Source organism: Mustelus asterias, chromosome 5 (genome assembly GCF_964213995.1).
Source record: "Mustelus asterias chromosome 5, sMusAst1.hap1.1, whole genome shotgun sequence".
NCBI lineage: Eukaryota > Metazoa > Chordata > Chondrichthyes > Carcharhiniformes > Triakidae > Mustelus > Mustelus asterias.
This window is the reverse complement of record NC_135805.1, coordinates 147,942,273-147,964,872: the sequence shown is the minus strand read 5'-3', so window position 1 is coordinate 147,964,872 and position 22,600 is coordinate 147,942,273. Positions and strand designations below refer to the sequence as shown.

The 22,600-nt window shown below is 44.7% G+C and overlaps 1 protein-coding gene across 1 annotated transcript in view; it reads right to left on the bottom strand.

The window, feature by feature from the left end:
• LOC144493881 (NACHT, LRR and PYD domains-containing protein 3-like) overlaps positions 1 to 16,710 on the bottom strand; it is a 65,940-nt gene extending 49,230 nt beyond the window's left edge. The window contains 5 exon segments of the mRNA XM_078213462.1: positions 3,129 to 3,215; positions 8,359 to 9,869; positions 9,871 to 10,097; positions 16,441 to 16,506; positions 16,605 to 16,710. Coding sequence (XP_078069588.1) covers positions 3,129 to 3,215; positions 8,359 to 9,869; positions 9,871 to 10,097; positions 16,441 to 16,506; positions 16,605 to 16,710 — 1,997 coding nt within the window.
• Between the last annotated feature and the right edge of the window lie 5,890 nt (positions 16,711 to 22,600).

Genomic DNA, 22,600 nt, shown 5'->3' with positions numbered 1-22,600 from the left:
CTGTCCGAGTTTGGTACAGGTACAATGGGGCAGACCATTCAGAAAACTGTACTGGCATCATGACTTCTAATTTTTCCACATGTTTAAGTTGTGCCTTGAATTGTTGATGCAAGTTGTATGGCACTGGGTGAGCTCAATTAAATTTTGTTGCAGCCATCCAAATTAATGTAAATTTTAGCCTGACACCCTGAATTCTGCCTAATTAATAAGACAGACCTAGGGGTATTTCTTTAAAACTTCTTGTAAACTGCCATCAGTTATACTGAAGATCTCTAGCTGATTCAGCTTTATATGACATAATCAATGTCATTCCATGAGAATAGGCCCCTGCGTTTCACGACGACGATCGGTAGTTGAACAGACTGGTACTGAAAAATCACTGGTGTAGACGTAGCTCCCAAAGTGTTTAGGGTTTCCCTCACATTTGTGACCAATTTAGCTGTTGTATGACTTAACTTTAGTTGAACTCTGCCTTGACGGTATTCAAATGGTAGCAGATGCAAAGCACCAGCATCTACTTCTCTATGCTTAATGGCCGCCCGTTTGCTAGGGGTACTGATATGATAGGAGCTGATTTACACACATTGACATTATTCAACCGATATATCGCCGGCTCCTCTTCCAAATCATGTTCTGGAGTGAAGTTGTTTTTTGTTTACGCCAGGAGCATTCTGTTTGTACTTAATTCAGTTGTCGTCTCTTCGACTGCAGCCAAAACATATAGGATCCTGGAATTTACATTTGTCCTGGGGGTGATCTCCCCTAAACACACAGTATTCATCAGAATTTCTGAGGCGTTGACCAGTTTTTTTTTGTTCCCTGCCTTGCTCAGTGAGTTTCTGCTCTGTCTCTTTTGCACTCTCGACTCTGCAACCTTCCCACCCCGACTTGCAAACTTTGATTTGATTTGTCACATGTATTAGTATACAGTGAAAAGTATTGTTTCTTGCGCGCTGTACAGACAAAGCATACTGTTCATAGAGAAGGAAAGTAAACAGTGCAGAATGTAGTGTTACTGTCATAGCTAGGGTGTCCAGAAAGATCAACTTTATACGAGGTCGGTCTATTCAAAAGTCTGATGGCAGCAGCGAAGAAGCTTTTTTTTTGAGTCGGTTGGTACACGACCTCAGACTTTTGTATTTTTTCCCAACGGAAGAAGGTGGAAGAGAGTATGTCCAGGGCGTGTGGAGTTCTGAATTATGTTGGCTGCTTTTCCGAAGCAACGGGAAGTGCAGACAAAGTCAAGTGATGGGAGGTTGGTTTGCATAATGGACTGGGCTTCATTCATGACTCTTTGTAGTTTCTTGCAATCTTGGGCAGAGCAGGAGCCGTACCAAGCTGTGATACAACCAGAAAAAATGTTTTCTGTGGTGTATCTGTAAATGTTGGTGAGAATCGTAGTGGGCATGACAAATTTCCTTAGTCTCTGAGAAAGTAGAGCCATTGGTGGGCTATCTTAACTATAGTGTTGGCATGGAAGGACCAGGACAGGTTGTTGGTGATCTGGACACCTAAGAACTCAACCATTTCTCCTTCGTCGCCCTTGATGTAGATGCATGTTCTCCACTACGCTTCCCGAAGTCAATGACTATCTCCTTCGTTTTGTTGACATTGAGGGAGAGATTATTGTCGTTGCACCAGTTCACCAGACTCTCTATCTCATTCCTGTACTCTGTCTCATCATTGTTTGAAATCCGACCCACTACGGTGGTGTCATCAGCAAACTTGAAAATTGAGTTAGAGGAGAATTTGGCCACACAGTCATAGGTGTATATGGAGTATAGTAGGCGGCTGAGGACACAGCCTGGGGGCTGATGTTGAGGATGATTGTGGAAGAGGTGTTGTTACCTATCCTTACTGATGCGGTCTGTGGGTTAGGAAGTTCAGAATCCAGTTGCAGAGGGAGGAGCTGAGCCCCAGGCCACGGAGTTTGGGGATGAGTTTTCTTTTAGGAATAATGGTGTTGAAAGTGCAAAACATTTTGTGCTATAGATGATTCACCTCACCTGTATGCAAACCCTGTAACTGAAGAGCGGCTCTCAACCCACTCTCAATTGCCTGAGCTATTTCATGGCTTTCTCCAAGGAAATCTTATTCGCTGCTAGCAGATTTTTCTGTAGTTTATATTATTCATGCAAACTCATCTGTCTCGCAGCATGTCACTCAGCGATGATTCAAATTCACATAGCTCCGCAAATTTCTTCAGTCTTGCCCTGTATGTCAAATTGTCTCCCCTGGGTCCTTTACAGCAAAGTTATAATGCTGCATGGTAATAGTTTAGGGTTATAATGATCCTTTACCAATCATAGAATCCCTACAGTGCAGGGGGAGGCCATTTGGCCCATCGAGTCTGCACCAACAACAATCCCACAGGCCCTATCCCCGTAACCCCACATATTCACCCGGCTAATTTCTTTAACCTGTGTATCCCAGGACGCTAAGGGGCAATTTAGCATGGCCAATGCACCTAACCCACACATCTTTGGACTGTGTTACAAGCTGACCAAAGACTTCTGGGTATCTGAAGTTTCTGGGTATGTTAAATTTCTAAGGAGAATATAAGTCTCGGGTCTACATACTGTAAGCAGAATATCTTTTTGCTTATCCTCCCCTGCAATTTCATGAATGGTGAAGAAATATCAAAGTCTTTCAAATACACTGAACCCAGTATTCAGCCGCTGGGACAAAATCATCGATTTTCCCAAAAAGGGACATTTTTTTCTGTACCTACAATTGTTGCAGTGAGCTAAAAAAAACTTCCAAGGCAAGGCCTCAGGTCACCGATCCATCAGTGACTGGTTTGTGCGAAGACGGAAGATAAGAATATCTGAGGCTGATATTCTCTGGCATGAATACCACACCATCTGACGAAGGAGCAGCGCTCCGAAAGCTAATGGCATTTGCTACCAAATAAACATGTTGGACTTTAACCTGGTGTTGTTAAAACTCTTACTATGAATATCAGAAACATTACAGGAATCAGTGTCAATCTGTGGTTTTATCGCTCACTCAAACACATTATTATTCTTGTCATTATTAATCAATGACGCTATTATTAATACTGATAACATTTACAGCGTTAGACATCTAGTTATTATTAACACAACCTCTCATATTCTGGTACTTACCCCAATTTCTGTATTTTACAGTCTGGATTCCTCAGAGCCGCAGACAATAGTTTCACTCCAGAATCTCTCAGGTTATTGTAACCCAGACTAAACAGAGAGAGTGAGAGACATGTTAAATGGGCTGAGTTTTCACCAGGAGAAGGAAGCTAGGTCTATTTTTGGTTCAGAAACTTAGCACTGTGGGGAACTGATGAAGTTTGTTTCTTAGTGTCATAAGTAACCTTACATTAACACTGCAATGAAATTACTGTGAAAATCCCCAAGTTGCCACACTCTGGTGCCTGTTCGGATACACTGAGGGAGTATTTAGCACAACCAATGCACCTAACCAGCATGTCTTTCAGACTGTGGGAAGAAACAGGAGCACCCGGAGGAAACCTGCACAGACACGGGGGGAACATACAAACTCCACACAGACAGTGACCCAAGCCAGGGAAACTACTAAAGCTCTTGGTCCTTTGCGACCAAGTAGATAAGCAGGAATGGGGACATGGTCCTGAGAACAGAATTTAGGGAGTTAGGTAGAAAATTAGCAAGCAAGACCTCAAATGGAGTAATTTCTGGATTACTCCCAGTGCCAGATGCACACAAGTACATAAATAAGAGGATAAAGCATGAACGTGTGGCTAGAAAGATGGTGCAGTAGGCAGGGCTTTAGATTCCAGGGACAGGCTCTGAGGAAGATAGCTCCTGTACAAGCTGGATGGAGTTGGGACTGATTTCCTTGTGGAGTTGTTGCGAGGGCTTTAATCTAACTCAACAAGTGTGTGGGAGTAAAGGGGAAAGAATAGAGAGAAATACCATGGTGCACAGAATATTGGGAGAAACTTATTGCACCAGTACAGAGAATATTCAGTTAGGGGAAGAGTAAGTCAGAAAGTAATGATGTATATAATCAGGGTCACTGTGCTCGTATGTGAATATGTGGAGTATAGTGAAGAAGACTGCGGAGTTACAGGTGCAGACTGCTATGAGGAAATATGATGTTGTGATAACAGATACTTGACTCAAGGAAGGTCAGGATTGGCTGTTCAATATTCCTGGGTGCAAGGTGTTCAGAAAACACAGGAAAGGAAGGAAAGGAAGAGGTTGTGGCGGTATTTGTTCAGGAGAGCATGGAAATGCTGGGAAAAGAGTGTGTTCCAAAGGATTGAAGGACATAATGACTTTGGAAAGAGCCAAGGAACAAAAAGGCTGCAATTATATTGCTCAGTGTAATCTACAAACTAGCGGGAAGAATGTATCAGAACAAATCTGCAGGGAAATTACAGAGAGATGGAAACAATTTACAGTAGGTATAATAGGGGACTGCTGTATCCTTTCACAACCTTCTACACTATACACAACTCCACCTATCTTTGTGTCACCTACAAATTAACTAACCCATCCATCTACGTTTTCATCCAAGTCATTTACATATATCACAAACAGCAGAGGTCCCAGCCCAGATCCCTACAGAACACCACTAGTCACGGGCCTCCAGCCAGAAAAACACCCTTCCACCATTACTCTCTGGCTTCTATGAGCTAGCCAATTCTAAATCCAAGCGGCCAAGTCACCATGGATTCCATGCATCTTAATATCCTGAATGAGCCTAACCTTGTCAGAAGCCTTATTAAAATCCATGTTCACAACATCCACTGCTCTACCCTCATCGATCACCTCCGTCACCTCTTCGAAAAACCAATCCAGTTAGTAAGACATGACCTGCCCCGCACAAAGCCATGCTTTTCCAAATGTACGTAAATCCTGTCCCTAAGAATCCTTTCCAATAGCTTCCCAAACACCGATTGATGCGAGACTCACCGGTCTATAATTTCCTGGCTTTTCCTTTCTTGAACATGGGAACAACATTAGCTACTCACCACCTCCCTAATAGCTAGCGAGGATACAAAGATCTTGGTCAGGGCTGCCGCAATCTCAAATAGAAAAATAATACCAATAATTCGGAATGTGTTCTGTGGGCTATAGGTATGAAGGGAAAATACGCTATTGTTTAAGATGGCAATATTTATCAAGACCAGTGTCCCGCAGGACTGTGTCCTCAGCCCCTTACTATACTCCTCTGCACTTGTAACTGTGGCCAAATTCTGCTCCAACTCCATTTCAAGTTTGCTGATGACACCACCATAGTCTAAAATAGTGACGAGATGGAGTAAAGGAAAGGGATAGAGAATCTGGTGAATGGTCCGGTGAAATTAATTCCTCCCTTAATGTCAGTAAAATGAGGAGATAGTCATCGACCTCTGGAAGCATAGTGGAGGACATGTCCCTGTTTACATCAACGGGGATGAAGTGGAAATGGTCGAGAGCTTCAAGTTTGGAGGTGTTCAGATCACCAGCACCCTGTCCTGGTTCCTCCATGCCGGCGCTATACTTAAGAAAGCCCACCAATGCCTCCACTTTCTCAGGAGGCAAAGGAAATTCGGCATGTCAGCTGTGACTCTCACCAATGTTTACAGATGCATCATTGAAAGCATCCTTTCTGATTGTATCAAAGTTTGGTATGGCTCCTGCTCTGACCAAGACGGCAAGAAACTACAAAGGGTTCTGTCCATCACGCAAAGCAGCCTCCCATCCATCGACTCCATCTACACTTCCTGCTGCCTCATAAAGCAGCCAGCATAATTGAGAACCCCCATCGGGAAAAAGTCACAAAAGTCTGAGAACACAGTCCGACTGATTCAAGAACAGCTTCTTCCCTGCTGCCATCAGACTTTTGAAAGGGGCCAACATATATTAAGCTGATCTTTCTCTACACCCTATCTGTAACTGTAACACAATATTCTGCACACTCTCCTTTCCTTCTCCCCTATGTACTCTGTGAACTGTATGTTTTGTCTGCATAGTGCGTAAGAAACAACACTTTTCACTGCATCCCAATACACGTGACAATAATAAATCAAATACTTAAGATTGTGAGAGTTGGCAGAGCTAGGCCTTTGATGTTGATTAGCCTAGCGACATGGAACAAGTGTCTACCTAAGACAAGTTTGATAACAATGAAAGATGGGCTGCACTCCAAAGACGTGCAGGTTAGGTGGGTTGGCCATGTTAAATTACCTCTCAGTGTCCAAAGATGTGTAGGTTAGGGGAATTAGTGGGGTAAATGGGTGGGGTTATGTGGTAAGCCTGGGTAAGAGTCGGTGCAGACTCGATGGGCCAAATGGCTTTCTTCTGCACAGTAGAGATTCTGTGATTTCACATTGACATTTTAAAAGTTGAGCTCCTGTAATCAAGGAGAATCGTGCAACTGAAGGAAATATATCAGAGGCAAATTCACCCGATGCACACAAGCTGTTTTCACATCGCAGTCTTCACTATCTAACTTGTCTATGCCCCTCATTATTTTATAGACCTCTATAAGGTCACCCGTCAGCCTCCTACGCTCCAGAGAAAAAAGCCCCAGTCTATTCAGCCTCTCCTTACAACTCAATCCATCAAGTCCCGGGAGCATCCTAGTAAATCTTTTCTGCACTCTTTCTAGTTTAATAATATTCTTGCTATAATAGGGTGACCAGAATTGCATGCAGTATTCCAAGTGTGGCCTTACCAATGTCTTGTACAACTTTAACAAGACGTTCCAACTCCTGTATTCAATGTTCTGACCAATGAAACCAAGTATGCCGAATGCCTTCTTCATCACTCTGTCCACCTGTGACTCCACTTTCAAGGAGCTATGAACATGTACCCCTCGATCTCTTTGTTCTGTAACTCTCCCCAACGCCCAACCATTAACTGAGTAAGTCCTGCCCTGGTTCAATCTACCAAAATGCATCACCTCGCATTTGTCTAAATTAAACTCCATCTGCCATTCGTCAGCCCACTGGCCCAATTGATCATGGTCCCATTGCAATTGGAGATAACGTTCTTCACTGTCCACTATGCCACCAATCATCTGCAAACTTACTAAGGTTGGGACTGTTGTCCTTGGAGAGGAGAAGGCCAAGAGGAGATTTGATAACATGTTCGAAATCATGAGGATGGACAGAGTAAAAAGGGAGGAACTGTTCCCACTCATAAAAAGATCATGAACAAGATTTAAAGTGATTTGCAAAAGAAGGGTAATGTAATGTGAGACATTTTATTATTTTAACACTGCGAGTGGTTCAGATCTGACATGCACTGCCTGGAAGTGTGGTGGAGGCAGGTTCAATCGAGGCAGTCAAGAGGACATTAGATGATTATGTGGACAGAAACAATGCGCAGTGGTCAGAGGGAAAAGACAGGAGAATGACACAAAGTCATTGTGCTCATTTGAGAGCAACTGCAGACACAATGGGCTAAATGGCCTCCTTCTGCACCTGGAATAAATCTATGAAATGGACTACAGCGGTTCAAGAAGGAAGCTTCTCATGGTCAATAAGTGTTGGTCAAGCCAGTGAAGCCCACGTCCTTTAATGAATAAAATACATAAGTGGAACAAATTTCAAAAAAAAGACCTAAAATAGTCTTCTGAAGAAATCAAAAATTTAAGATATTTCACAAACAGAAGCCATGTGGTTATTGATGATGCTATATCGATTTAATAGAATCCATACAGTGCAGAAAGAGGCCATTTGGCCCATCGGGTCTGCACCAACCACAATCCCACCCAGGCCGTATCCCCTCATCTCTACATATTTTACCCGCTAATCCCTCTAACGTACGAATCTCAGGACACTAAGGGGCAATTTTAGCATGGCCAATCAACCTAACCCGCACATCTTTGGACTGTGGGAGGAAACCGGAGCACCCGGAGGAAACCCACGCAGACACGAGGAGAATGTGCAAACTCCACACAGACAGTGACCCAAGCCGGGAATGGAACCCAGGTCGCTGGAGCTGTGAAACAGCAGTGCGAAGCACTGTGCTACCGTGCCGCCCTATAGGACTTAGTTTCACTTGTTTTAGGTACAGCTTACAGTTTACGTGGTTAATTACGAGGATTTTTCCTGCACTTGTGTGTATTATGTTTAGAATCTCAATATTCTGTTATTGTAAAAAATATAACTGTTTCTTTCATCTTTATTCAATGCTCAAACTCTTCGTGTCATCATGAAGTAAACCAGCACCTTTTTAGCAAAAACATCATTCTTATTTTCCAACTTGAAATTTTATACTCATCTCCCAGTTTATAAAGCTTCTCTGACTCGGCCATCTTTATGTGAACTGGAAGATTTTTAAAATAATATAATAAATGGCTCCTCAACAATGAAAATTTCAGGAATGAGACCAAACAAACAGTTACCTCAACTCCTGACATTTGAACAGAATGGATCCCAGCCGCTGGAGTCCTTCACACTGAATGTAGCATCTCTTTAGATCGAGGTGTTTTATTGTATGACAGAGTCTAATGACATGAGACAGGACCGCACAGTCAATTGGGGTCAGTCTCAATTCACGAAACGCAAGTGTTTCCACAGATCCCACTGTGTTCTCAGCCAGTGCTTTATTCTGAGACTCAAACAGGTAGTGGAATGTGTTCAGGAGGTTCCTTTTCCCAGGTTTAATCTCTGTATTTCCAATCTGCCCTTCAACCTTCTCCTTCACCCAGTCAATCACTCGACAGGTTGTTTGATGAAGAAATGGGCCCAGAAACTGCTCCAGGGGCCGAGCTGACTGTGGGGAGGAGAGACCAGCAACAAAACGGAGAAATATTTCCAATCGCCCATCTTCCCCTCCAGAGGATTCACGGAGGAGTTTCTGGATGTCTCTGGGATCTAGAGTCAGGAATTGTGTAAGTGCAGCTACAAACTCTTGGATGGTGAGGTGTGGGAATGTGTAAACCACACTCTGGGCAGAATCATCTCTCTCCAAAAGTTCCATCAGGAACCCAGACAGGAATTGGGAAGGTTGCAGATTGTACTTGATTAAATCTCCATATCTAAACACAATCTTCTTCTCCGAGACTCCTGTGAAGGCCATCTCACCAAGTTTCAGTAACACATCACGAGGGTTTTCAATCTCTGTGCTATGGTTTTTCAGAATGTTGTAAATATAGTAGGAATATAATTGGGTCATTGTCTTGGGAACTTGCTGCTGTTTCCTGTCTCTTTGTGTAAAGAAGGGACCCAGTGACAGACCGAGAATCCAGCAGTAGGAAGGATTGTAGCACATGGTGTTCAGGATCTCGTTCTCCTCCACATGTTTGAAAACAGCTGCTGCCACTGTCTGATCATCAAAAAACTTGTTGAAATATTCCTTCCGTTCATCACCAACAAATCCCAGGATTTCAGCCCAGACACTGATCTCAGCCTTTTCCAATAAATGTAATGCAGTGGGGCGGCTGGTCACTAGCACTGAACATCCTGGGAGCAGCTTGTGCTGTATTAAATTGTACACAATGTCAGACACTTCACACCAGCATTCAGGATCTGTGCACATGTACTGAGGTTCTGTATTTCTCCGATTGTCAGCAAAATCAATCCTGTCCTTAAATTCATCCAAACCATCGAATATAAACAGCAGTCCCTCTGGATTCTTCCAGAGCTCTCCCAGAACATTTCCGAAGTAAGGATACTGATCCAGTATCAGATTCCTCAGGTTTATTCTACAGTTAATAGTGTTCAAATCCCGAAATTTAAAACTGAAAACAAACTGAAAGTGTGGATATATTTTCCCAGTTGCCCAGTCATAAACAATCTTTTGCACCATTGTTGTTTTTCCAATTCCCGGGACTCCACTCACTGCGGCTGAATTCCCAGATTTGGATTTTCTCTGGGAAAAGCTGCTCTGGAACAATTGATCAGTTCTGATTTTTTTCCAGTTCTCTCCGGAGATGCTTCTCTCTCCATTCTTCATGGTCTCGGCCTCTTGCCAGCAGTTCATGTTCTACAAGTGTCCGAACTCGAACAGTAGAAATGACCGTTAGTTCAGCGTATCGATCAACCAGCTGGAAAATTCTAACCTTCTCCTTGATTAGGATAGTGTTCACTCTCAGTGTTTCAGTTTGTACCCGGAGTGTGTCCTTGAGTTTCTGTTGCACATCTGTAGTTGGAACAGACAGAAAGCATTTTCAATGTTAATTATGTTGACGTCCTACAACGCCTCGCTAAAATTTTACTGATCGATAAAATATTGCAAGTAGATTTAATTCAGTTTTAACAGAGAATTGTGCCGATTAAACTTGTGTTGGCCAAATCCAACCACCCCAAATCAGTCAAATCGGCCAAACTTCGCTGGACTGCTCAGCTCTGAAGAAATCACATCAAACGCGAAACGCTAACTCCATTTCGCCTTGCACTGATGCTGCAGAGTCATCCCAGCATTTCCTGTTTTTATATTGTTGGACATTCAATAGAATTCATTTGAAAAATGCTGTGAATTTGCTCTTCCAATAAGAAAAGGATCCAGGGGGAAGGTGAGGAGGGGGTGTATATTTTCTGGCTCCAAAGCCCAGAGCACAGCAGTGAGTAACAGGGGTGAGACCGGAACAAAACAGAAAATACTGGAAAATCCCAGCAGGTCTGATAGCATCTGTGGGGAGAGAAAAGAGCCAACGTTTAAATCTAGATGACCTTTCATCAAAGCTAAGAGCAAAGAGACTCAGCAGAGATTTATATTATGAGGGTTGTGGGGGCTGAAATGGGACAAATGGAATTTTGTCCTTCATTGCTCGAGGGATGGAGTTTAAAAACAGCGAGGTTATGTTACAGCTGTATAAGGTGCTGGTGAGGCCACACCTGGAGTACTGTGTACAGTTTTGGTCTCCTCACTTGAGAAAGGATATACTGGCACTGGAGGGGGTGCAGAGGAGATTCACGAGGCTGATTCCGGAGTTCAAAGGGTTGGCTTATGAGGAGAGACTGAGTAGACTGGGGCTATACTCATTGGAATTCAGAAGAATGAGGGGAGATCTTATAGAAACATATAAGATTATGAAGGGAATAGATAAGATAGAAGCAGGGAACTTGTTTCCACTGGCGGGTGAAACTAGAACTAGGGGGCATGGCCTCAAAATAAGGGGGAGCAGATTTAGGACTGAGCTGAGGAAGAACTTCTTCACACAAAGGGTTGTGAATCTGTGGAATTCCCTGCCTCGTGAAGCAGTTGAGGCTACCTCATTGAATGTTTTTAAGGCAAGGACAGATACATTTTTGAACAGTAAAGGAATTAAGGGTTATGGTGAGCGGGCGGGTAAGTGGAGCTGAGTTCATGAAAAGATCAGCCATGATCTTATTGAATGGCAGAGCAGGCTCGAGGGGCCAGATGGCCGACTCCTGCTCCTAGTTCTTATGTTCTTAAAGGGAGTGTAAATGAGGATACAGAAGGCGGAGAAAGGTGCTAAAACGTGTCCATTATGTGATCAGAATGTGTGAATGGCAAAATAGAGGTACAGATGGTTAAGGGATTGTCAGGGGACTATGGCAGTTGTCCTGAAAGGGGAGGAGGGGTCAAGAAGGAGAGCTGGGATGGAGGAGTGACAAAATGGAAGTGAGAAAGAAGGATAATGAATGAGGCGAAATGAAATGAAATAAAATGAAATAAATGGAAATGGGGTAAAGGCGCAGGAGAGACTTCATGCTCTAAAGTTGTTGATGTTAATGTTCAGTCCGGAAGGCTGTAAAGTGCCCAATCGGAAGATAAGATGCTGTTCCTCCAGTTTGCGTTGGGGTTCGCTTAAACACTGCAAAAGGCCAAGGACGGACATGTGGACAGAAGCGCAGAGTGGTGTGTTGAAGTGGCAAGCGACAGGATGGCCTGAGTCTTGCTTGCGGACAGACCGAGGGTGTTCAACAAAGCGGTCATCCAAGCTGCGTTTGGTCTCTCCAATGTAGAGTAGACCGCATTGGGAGCAGCGAATGCAATAGACCAGATTGAAGGAGGTGCATGTGAAACGCTGCTTCACCTGAAAGGAGTGTTTAGGACCTGGGATGCTGAGCAGGGAAGAGGTAAAGGGGCAGGTGTTGCAACTTTTACGGTTGCATGGGAAAGTGCCGTGGGCAGGGGGTGAGGTATTGGGTGTGATCGAGGAGTGGACCAGGATGTTCCACAGAGAACGGTTCCTGCAGAATGCTGACAGGGAGAGTGAGGGGAAGATGTGTTGAGTAGTGGTATCTTGCTGGAGTTGGTGGAAATGGCAGAGGATGATCTTTTGAATGCGGAAACTGGGATGAAAAGGATAAGGGGGATCCTATCCTGGAATCCTGTAATTTTCTCTGGGAAAAGTTGCTCTGGAACAATTGATCAGTTCGGAATTTTCCAGTTCTTGCCGGAGATGTTTCTCTCTCCACTCTTCATGGTCGCGGCCTCTTGCCAGCAGTTCATGTTCTACAAGCTTAACACCAGCCCCTCCCTCCCTGCTGGTCTCCTTCCCTGCTCACCATCCCAGGTTAGGGAGTGAGTGTATGCATGAGAGAAACAGAGAGAAACCAAGTGCGAGAGAGAGTGTGAAGAATGGTAAGAGAGAGAGTATGATTCAGAGAAAAGGAGAGAATGAGTGTACTTGAGAGTGAGAGAGCGAATTCTGAGTGAATGATTGAGAGAGATCGTGTATGAGAGAAGGAGCTGGGTGCAAAAGGATTGAAGAAAGGGTCGGAGATAGGATAAGAGAGAGGGTGAAGGAAGAGTGTATGAGAGGGAGAGAGTGTGAGAGAGAATTGTGACAATGTGAGAGAGAGTGAGGATATGATAAAGTGTGAATTTGAGGGTGAGATACATGGTTTGACATGATGTGTGAGAGAGAGAGTAAGGAGAGTGTGAGTGAGTGGGAGTGTGCGAGAGAGTGAGTGAGTATGTGTGATAGTGTTAGTTATAGAGTCAGAATGCGACATACAACCAAGAACATAAGAGCCCCGGTGATAGCATGTGCGAGTGTGTGTGTGAGAGAGAGAATCTGAAAGAGAGTCTGAGAGAGAGTAGATGTTAGAGAGTGAGAGACAACTTGTGAGTGCGAGTGTGTGTGAGAGAAAGAGTGCGATGGAGTGAGAGAAAGTGAGAGCTAATATATGAGAGCATGTGAGAGTGTAAGAGAGTATTTGTATGAGAAAATGTGATAGTCTGTGAGACACTAGGCATTAGAGTGTGTCAGACAACGTGTGAGAGTACGCGAGTATACATGTGAGAAAGCGTGGGCGAGAGAGTGAGAGAAAGAGTGAGTTAATGTGAGAGTGTAAGAGAGTATTTGTGCGAGAGAGAAATCTGATAATCTGAGAGAGTGGGTGTTAGTGTGTGAAACAAAGCATCAGAGACTATGAGAGAGAAAGTGAGATGGGGGCGGGATTTTCTTTCCTGCCCCAATGTCAACGGATCTCTGTGCCCCCCCCCCAACCCCCCCCCCCCCCCACCCCCAACCCCCCCCCCCCCCCACCCCCAACCCCCCCCCCCCCCCACCCACCCCCAACCCCCCCCCCCCCCAACCACCCCCCCCCCCCCCACCCACCCCCAACCCCCCCCCCCCCCCAACCACCCCCCCCCCCCCCCCCCCCAAACCCCCCGCATGATTTCCATGGCAGGGGAGATGGGAAAATTCCGCCCAAAGCATCTGTGCGTGTGTGAGAGACAGTGAGTGTGTAATAGTGAGAGAGAGAAGGTATGTGTGAGAGACTGCGTGAGCAATTCGTGGGAGTGCACAAGAATGTGCAAGACAGTGAGGAGTGTGAAACAGAGAGAGAGGGAGTGTGTGAGAGTATATGTGAGAAATATTTTGAGAGAGTGTAAAAGCGAGTGTGAAAGAATCTGTGTGAGTGCGAGAGAGAGTGAATGAGAGAGTATGTGAGAGAGTGCGTGAGAGAGAATCAGGGAGAAACCATTTGAGAGGGGGTGTGGGAGCGTATGTTGGAGACTATGTGAAAAAGAGAGTGGCAGATAGTGTGAGGGAGTGTGTGGGAATATAAAAAAGATTATGAGGGAGTGAGAGTGTGTGGGAAAGAGTCAGAGAGAAACTGTGTGTGACTGCAGATAATTGAGAGAGAGGCATTGTGAGAGATTGAGAGAGATGGTGAGTGCGCATGAGGGAGTGGGGGGGGAGGGGAGAGAGAGAAGGATTGTGCATGAGTGAATTAGTGAAAGAGATTCTGTGCGTATGTGAGAGAGGGGGAGTTGGGTGAGAGAGGATGCGAGAGAGAGAGAGAGATGGTTAGAGAGAGTGAGGGAGGAAAAGGAAGAGAGAGTGTAAGAGAGAATGTGTGTGAGAGACTGTGACCGAGAGAGAAAGAGACAGTGAGTGAGAGAAAGTATGGGATCAAGAGTGAAATACAGAGCATGAGACATTGTGCCTATGTGAGAAAGAATGAGAGAGTTAGAAAGAGAGTGCGAGTCTGTGTGGGAGAGTTGGAAAGAGAGTAAGATTGAGAGAGGAAAATGGTGATCGTAAAGGAGAGTAAATGAGACAATGTGAGAAACATACAGTGAGAGAATGTCAGAGTAATTATGATAGTGTGTGCCCAAGTGATAATGAAAGAGGCAGTGTGAGAGAGTTTGAGAGATAGAATGCGTGGGAGAAAGCATGAGAGAGTGAGCGTGTGAAACAGCATGAGAGAGAGAGAGAGAGAGACTATGGAATAGTGGCTCAAACTGTGAAACCATTACAGATATGGATCACCTGTGGAAAAGACGAATAGGTCATTGAATATCAATGGGAGAGGGACATCCTCAGTGGCATTAGATCCACAGTTATTATTTCAGGTCTTGGGCAGCTTATCATTGATATCCTGAAAACTAGACAGGAATAAGCATGAATATACAAGAGGGCCACTGTATCTGTATCGGGCTGTGGATAGATTGTGTGTGTTATTAGATGGCATCGAGTGGACTGATTGGACAGAAATTCCACTCATCATCCTATCGGTCCCATAACCGAGCTTCTCATCCTGTAACCTTCATAAATAGTGTTCACTCAAAATTCGAGTATCTCAATGATTTTCTGGTGAGCCACCCACACTGCACTCTATAATCCTGAGCTCACCCAAAACTAGGTATATTTTCATTCACACCAAGCCACATTCAGTCCAACCTATTATGTGCTTACTGACTGATGTCGGTCAATTCCTGGTCAAGCACATACCAATTAATCATCTAATTGATGTTGCAACTTTCTGCATGCCATTGCCAGTTCCTTTGTTTAATCTGATCCATTCTAAACCCACCGAGATGTCTGTGTTACTTGAATTTTGGCCTATTACACATATCCGGAATGCCTACAATGCAGGAGGCGGCCATTCAGCCTATCAAGTCTGCACCGACTCTCCAAAAGGACATCTTATCCAGGCTCAGCTCCTGCCCCATCATCGCAACCCCACGTGCTTACCATGGCGAATCCACCTAAAAACATATCTTTGGACACTAAGGGACAATTTAGCATGGCCAATCCACCTAATCTAAAAACAGAAAATGCTGGAAAAACTCAGCAGGTCTGACAGCATCTATGGAGAGAGAATAGAGCAAATGTTTCAAGTCTGTCATCGAGACTCAAAACTCTAATGAGATTGAGTTCCCTGGGTTGAATGCTGATTTCAAATGATCTTGACAACTCAGAGCAGTTTGGAGTGATATTAGCTCCTCAAAACGCAGATTCTTTACTGCAGGATGGCAAAAAAAATGTGCTTTCAGCCAACTGATAAAATTTTCAAAATAAAAACAGAGAGAAAGAGACTTCTTTTCAAGCACGCTTCGAAGACTGCCTCTAAAACTGTAGCCAAAATGAAACTGAAAGCTGAAAAACCCTGTAACCTGAGGTGCACAGTTTTTTTCCCTCCCAACAATGACACCAGCGAAGGCTGTGACCATGATTTTTTTAAAAAAAACCTCTTAAAGGTCATCACAAGTGTGAATTTTACTTGACATGTGTCAGCCCAGGCAGGTTTTCATTGGAGCTTAGTGGATTAAAAAACGACTTGATTTATTCTTCCTCACAGGTATGGACAGGATGATGTGGAGATTGAGAGAAAATCTACAAACAGGGGTTACTATTCATCAATAAGGGGCTGTTTTTAAAAGACAGAGTTGAGGAGGAATTTCCTCTCAAAAAGGTCTCCAGAAATCTCTACGTCAAAAGGCCATGGAAGCAGAGTTTTTGAATATTTCATTGCACAGCTTGATAGTTTCCTTCTTCGTTAACAAATGGGTGGAAAGTAATGTGGGGTGAACAGGAATGTGCAGTGGCCTTATTGACTGGTGGAGTGGGCGAGAGGGACCAAGTGGCTTACTCTTGCTCCTAATTCATATGGCCGTACGAATTGTAACTTGAACTTACGCATAACAGATGAGGATGGACGACAAATTCAAACAATAATTAACCCCGATTCCGAGACTTAGATTTTCCAATTCCCAAATTCTTACAACTAACTATTCAGATACTCAGAAGTGAAATAAATGGTTTGAAATCTCTTACCTTTCAGGTGAGTGGGTATTTCTGATAAACTGTGACCGATGTTCATATAATCAAATGAATCAGAACCTGATGAAAAGGAATGGCATTTCATGAAATCAGGTCTGTGCAATAAAATCTGCAATGTTTGAATCTCAAAATGAATTCATGATGTGATTTTACCATACCATGTTCCGGTATTTCCTTCAGTATTTTATCCAACTTCGGTAACCCATGCCGCATTTTCACAAAGAATTCCCACATCATCCTGCGAGCCCGAGATCCTTTCTCCATCACCAGATTGAGGAGAAGTTTGGAACTGTCCGCCCGGTTTCCCTGCTCTGCGAGCTCAGTGACTTTCTGTAAAGAATAATAAGGAATATATTGAGAAGCAGAGTGAAAGATAAACACTGAGAATGAGAAGGAAAATATCCACTCAGTGATAGGATTTCCTAATTGTTTGCAGCACAGAAAGCAGTCACTGAGCCGCGTCCTGATCCAGAATGAACGCTGAATAAAAATCACATCTTGATTCAGTCATTAATCTCAATCAAATATGAATGAACCAAATTCATCAATAAATATATATTTCAAAGAGAGTAATCACAGGCAGTAATTTTAATGTGATTAGTTTTCTGTCTTTCAGTGTCCAACATGACACCTGATTGACACTTCTTTCTCACATTAACTTTGTTGTCACACTTTATGATTTACACAGTAAAGGAGATCCCTCTTGTGGTAGACCGAGGTTTGGAAGGTGCCTCCAAAAGAGAATTCTCTTCGAATTCCCAGCCTCTGACCTGGTCTAATCGCCACTGTATTTATGTGGCTTGCCCATTTCAGTTTTTCAACATCAAGAAGGATGGAGATTCTTTTATTGGTGATGGTCATTGCCTGGCACTTTTGCAGCATGAATGTTACTTGTCACATAGCAGCCAAAGCTTAACTATTGTCCAGGCCTTCTGATAGATGAGTGCAAACTGCTTCAGTGTTGAATCACCGCAAATTGTGCTGAACATTGCAACCATCAACAGACATTTCCATTTTTTACCTTAAGTTGGGAGGGAAGTTCCTTGATGAAGCATTTTTCTTGTCAGAGTCAGGGCACATAGACTTTACAGTATCCATCTATTTCTGTTGTCTCCCAAGATCACATGGAGTGAATCAAACTGGCTGAAGATGAGGATTTGTGATGCTGGGGAAGTCAAAAGGCAGTCGAGATGGGTCATCCACTTTGAATTTCTGGCTAAAGATGACTGCAAATGCTTCGGGTTTGTCTTTTGCAGTAATGTACTGGGCTCCCCATCACTGAGGATGGGGGTATTTGTGAGCCTCCTGCTCCGGTTGATTTCTTAATCATCTACACCAGCCATGAAGGAATGTGGCAGGAATGCAGAACTTGAAGCTAATCCATTGGTTGTCAGGTCGCTTAGCTCTGTCTATCGCACGCTGATTCTGCCATGTGGTATGCAAGTAGTCCTTTGTTGCACCTTCACCAGTTTTTTACATTTTTAGATATATCCAGTGCCGCCCCAGGCATCCCCATTGGCAGTCATCATTGAACCAGGGCCATTGCACTGGCAACGACAGAGCAGGATATAGATATCATGAGGTTACAGATAATGATTATACACAATTTGGCTGCTGATGATGGTCCACAGTGCTTCATGGATGCCCAGTTTTGACTCATCAGGTCCTACAAAATCTACAGCATTTAACCCACTGGTCGTGCAACACAACACCTCAACGCGAGGTCTTTGTTCCCTCAAAGTAGTGTGGTAGTCACACCTAACACTACAGTCATGGAGAGATACATCTGTGACAGCAGGATGGGAAGTACAAGGTCAAGTAAGTTTTTTCCTTCTTGTTGATTCCCTCACCACCTGCCGGAGACCCTGGCTAGCACTTATGTCCTTTAGGATATGGCCAGCTCATTCAGGAACGAGGCACTTAATGATGGAAATGGAGGTCGCCCACCCAGCTTGTAGTCTCTACCTTTGCCAGTTTCACTGTTTCCACCAAAAGTTGTTCAATATTGATGCATACTGATTCATCAGCTGAGGGGGCACGGAAGGTAGTTCCCTTGCCCCTGCTTGAACATGATTACTGAAACTTCATCGAGTGCAGACTCCATGTTGAGGCCTTCCAGGGAAATCTCCTCCTGACTGTATAGCATTGCGGGCTTGCCACTTGTGGGTATTACCTGTCAATAGGACAGGGCATATTCAGCAATGCTGTCCATGACTTCTTGACTCATCTGTGGGAGAGCTCTCCAAAATTTGGCATGTCCCACCTTGGAAATCTTTGCAGTGTCGACAGTGTCATTGGCTTTTCCAGGTGACCCATTCAGTGCATTCCTTTTTGGACTTTGTAGCTTTTTGATACAACTGAGTGGCTTGCTAGGCCATTTCAGATTGATTTTTCATTATTATTTCATGTAATTTATTATTCATTCACGGGCGTCGCTGGCTGGCCAGCATTTATTGCCCATCCCTAATTGCCCTTGGAAGGCAGTTGAGAGTCAATCACATTGCTGTGGCTCTGGAGTCACACGTAGGCCGCACATAAGGACGACAGATTTTCTTCTTTAAAGGGACATTAGCGAACCAGATGGTTTTTTCCAACCATGGTTTCACGGTCATCGGTCGATTCTTAATTCCAGATATTTTTTATTGAATTCACATTCCCCCATCTGCCGTGGCGGGATTCGAACCCGAGTCCCCAGAATATTAGCTGAGCTTCTGGATTAATAGTCTAGCGATAATACCATGAGGCCATCGGCTCCCCTTCAACCACTCCACAATTATATCCAAACCATGCCACTGTCCTTTGTACAAATACTGACAGATTTCACTGGCTATTTTCACCTTCTCAGAATATTTTTTTTTCAAATTCACAATTTATTTTCTCTTTTCCAGTTCTTGTATTGCAATTATTCCCAGTAGTAGCGTGGGAACTAAATCAGATGGTTGGGTGTATTTATCGGGTTAATACTGATCTGAATGAAGAGATGATCTTTCTTGAGAACAGGAATCGGTGGAGAATGAATGCGTGGCTGAGGGACTGGAGCAAGGGACAAGAATTTGGGTACTTGGATCATTGGGACCTCTTTAGGGGCAGGTGTGACCTGTTTAAAAAAGACGGGTGGCACTTGAATCCCAGGGGGACCAATATGCTGGCGGGAAGGTTGGCTAAGGCTACTGGAGAGACTTTAAACTAGAAAGGTTGGGGGGAGGGAATCGAAATGAGGGGACTGAGAGCGAGGAGGTTAGCTCGCAAATAGATAAGGAATGTAGACAGGGTAAGAGGGAGGTTAGACGAGTGATGGAGAAGGGAAATGCTCAGGCTGAAGGTCTGAGATGTGTCTATTTTAATGCCAGGAATGTAGTGAATAAAGTGGATGAGCTTAGAGCGTGGATTGCTGCTTCGAATTGTGATGTGGTGGCCATTACGGAGACTTGGATGTCTCAGGGACAGGACTGGGTGCTTCAGGTGCCGGGTTTTAGATATTTCAGGAAGGACAGGGAGGGAGGCAAGAGAGGGGGGGGAGTGGCACTGTTGATCAGGGATAGTGTCACGGCTGTAGAGAAGGTGGACGCCGTGGAGGGATTGACTACGGAGTCTCTGTGGGTGGAGGTTAGGAACAGGAAGGGGTCGGTAACTTTGCTGGGTGTTTTCTATAGGCCGCCCAATAGTAACAGAGATGTTGAGGAGCAGATGGGGAAACAGATCCTGGAGAGATGTAGGAATAACAGAGTTGTCGTGATGGGAGATTTTAATTTCCCAAACATAGATTGGAATATCCCTAGGGCTAGGGGTTTGGATGGAGAGGAGTTTGTTAGGTGTGTCCAGGAGAGTTTCCTGACACAGTATGTGGATAAGCCTACTAGAGGAGAGGCTGTACTTGATCTGGTGCTGGCTAATGAACCTGGACAGGTGGAGGATCTCTCGGTGGGTGAGCATCTTGGGGATAGCGATCATAATTCTATCTCCTTCACGATAGCATTGGAAAGAGATAGGATCAGGCAGGCTAGGAAAGTGTTTCTCTGGAGTAAAGGGAAATACAGTGTCATCAGGGAGGAAATTAGACGGGTAAATTGGAAGGAGGCATTCTTGGGGAAAAGTACCGAAGGAAAGTGGAGGATTTTCAAGGAATGCTTGTCTGGAGCTCTGCATGACAACGTTCCGATGAGACAGGGGGGTGTTGGTAGGGTACGGGAACCATGGTGCACGAAGGTTGTGATGAACCTGGTGAATAAGAAAAGAGAGGCGTACAGAAGGTTCAGAGAGCTAGGAGGTGTTAAGGATTTAGAGGAGTATACGGGATGTAGGAAGGAGCTTAAGAAGGAAATTAGGAGAGCGAGAAGGGGTCATGAGAAGACCTTGGCGGGTAAGATTAAGGAGAATCCCAACGCTTTCTACAAATATGTCAAGAGTAAAAGGATGAGATGTGAAGGCATAGGACCCTTAAAAGGTGAAGGGGGAAAAGTTTGTGCGGAACCGTTAGAAATGGCGGAGGTGCTTAATGAATACTTTACCTCGGTATTCACGGTGGAAAGGGATCTGGGTGGTTGTACTGCTGGTTTGCGGTGGACAGAAAGGATCGAGCATGTGGACATAAAGAAAGAGGATGTGTTGGAACTATTGAATGGCATCAAGGTTGGTAAGTCGCCGGGACCGGATGGGATGTACCCCAGGTTACTGTGGGAGGCGAGGGAGGAGATTGTGGAGCCTTTGGCGATGATCTTTGCATCGTCGATGGAGACGGGAGAGGATCCGGAGGATTGGAGGATTGCAGATGTGGTCCCTATATTCAAGAAAGGGAACAGGGACAGCCCGGGAAATTACCGACCGGTGAGTCTAACCTCAGTGGTTGGTAAGTTGATGGAGAGGATCCTGAGAGACAGGATTTATGATCATCTAGAGAAGTTTAGTATGATCAAAAGTAGTCAGCACGGCTTTGTCAAGGGCAGGTCGTGCCTTACGAGCCTGGTTGAGTTCTTTGAAAATGTGACCAAACACATTGACGAAGGAAGAGCGGTGGATGTGGTCTATATGGACTTCAGCAAGGCGTTCGATAAGGTCCCCCATGCAAGACTTCTTGAGAAAGTGAGAGGGCATGGGATCCAAGGGGCTGTTGCCTTGTGGATCCAGAACTGGCTTGCCTGCAGAAGGCAGAGAGTGGCTGTGGAGGGGTCTTTCTCTGCATGGAGGTCAGTGACCAGTGGAGTGCCCCAGGGATCTGTTCTGGGACCCTTGCTGTTTGTCATTTTCATAAATGACCTGGATGAGGAAGTGGAGGGATGGGTTGGTAAGTTTGCTGACGACACCAAGGTAGGTGGTGTTGTGGATAGTTTGGAGGGATGTCAGAAGTTGCAGCGAGACATAGATAGAATGCAAGACTGGGCGGAGAAGTGGCAGATGGACTTCAACCCGGATAAGTGTGTAGTGATCCATTTTGGCAGATCCAATGGGATGAAGCAGCAGTATAATATGAAGGGTACCATTCTTAGCAGTGTAGAGGATCAGAAGGACCTTGGGGTCCGGGTCCATAGGACTCTTAAATCGGCCTCGCAGGTGGAGGATGCGGTCAAGAAGGCGTACGGCGTACTAGCCTTCATTAATCGAGGGATTGAGTTTAGGAGTCGGGAGATAATGCTGCAGCTTTATAGGACCCTGGTTAGACCCCACTTGGAGTACTGCGCGCAGTTCTGGTCACCTCATTACAGGAAAGATGTTGAAGCCATTGAAAGGATGCAGAGGAGATTTACAAGGATGTTGCCTGGATTGGGGGGCATGCCTTATGAGGATAGGTTGAGGGAGCTTGGTCTCTTCTCCCTGGAGAGACGAAGGATGAGAGGTGACCTGATAGAGGTTTACAAGATGTTGAGAGGTCTGGATAGGGTAGACTCTCAGAGGCTATTTCCAAGGGCTGAAATGGTTGCTACGAGAGGACACAGGTTTAAGGTGCTGGGGGGTAGGTACAGAGGAGATGTCAGGGGTAAGTTTTTCACTCAGAGGGTGGTGGGTGAGTGGAATCGGCTGACGTCGGTGGTGGTGGAGGCAAACTCGTTGGGGTCTTTTAAGAGACTTCTGGATGAGTACATGGGATTTAATGGGATTGAGGGCTATAGATAGGCCTAGAGGTAGGGATATGATCAGCGCAACTTGTGGGCCGAAGGGC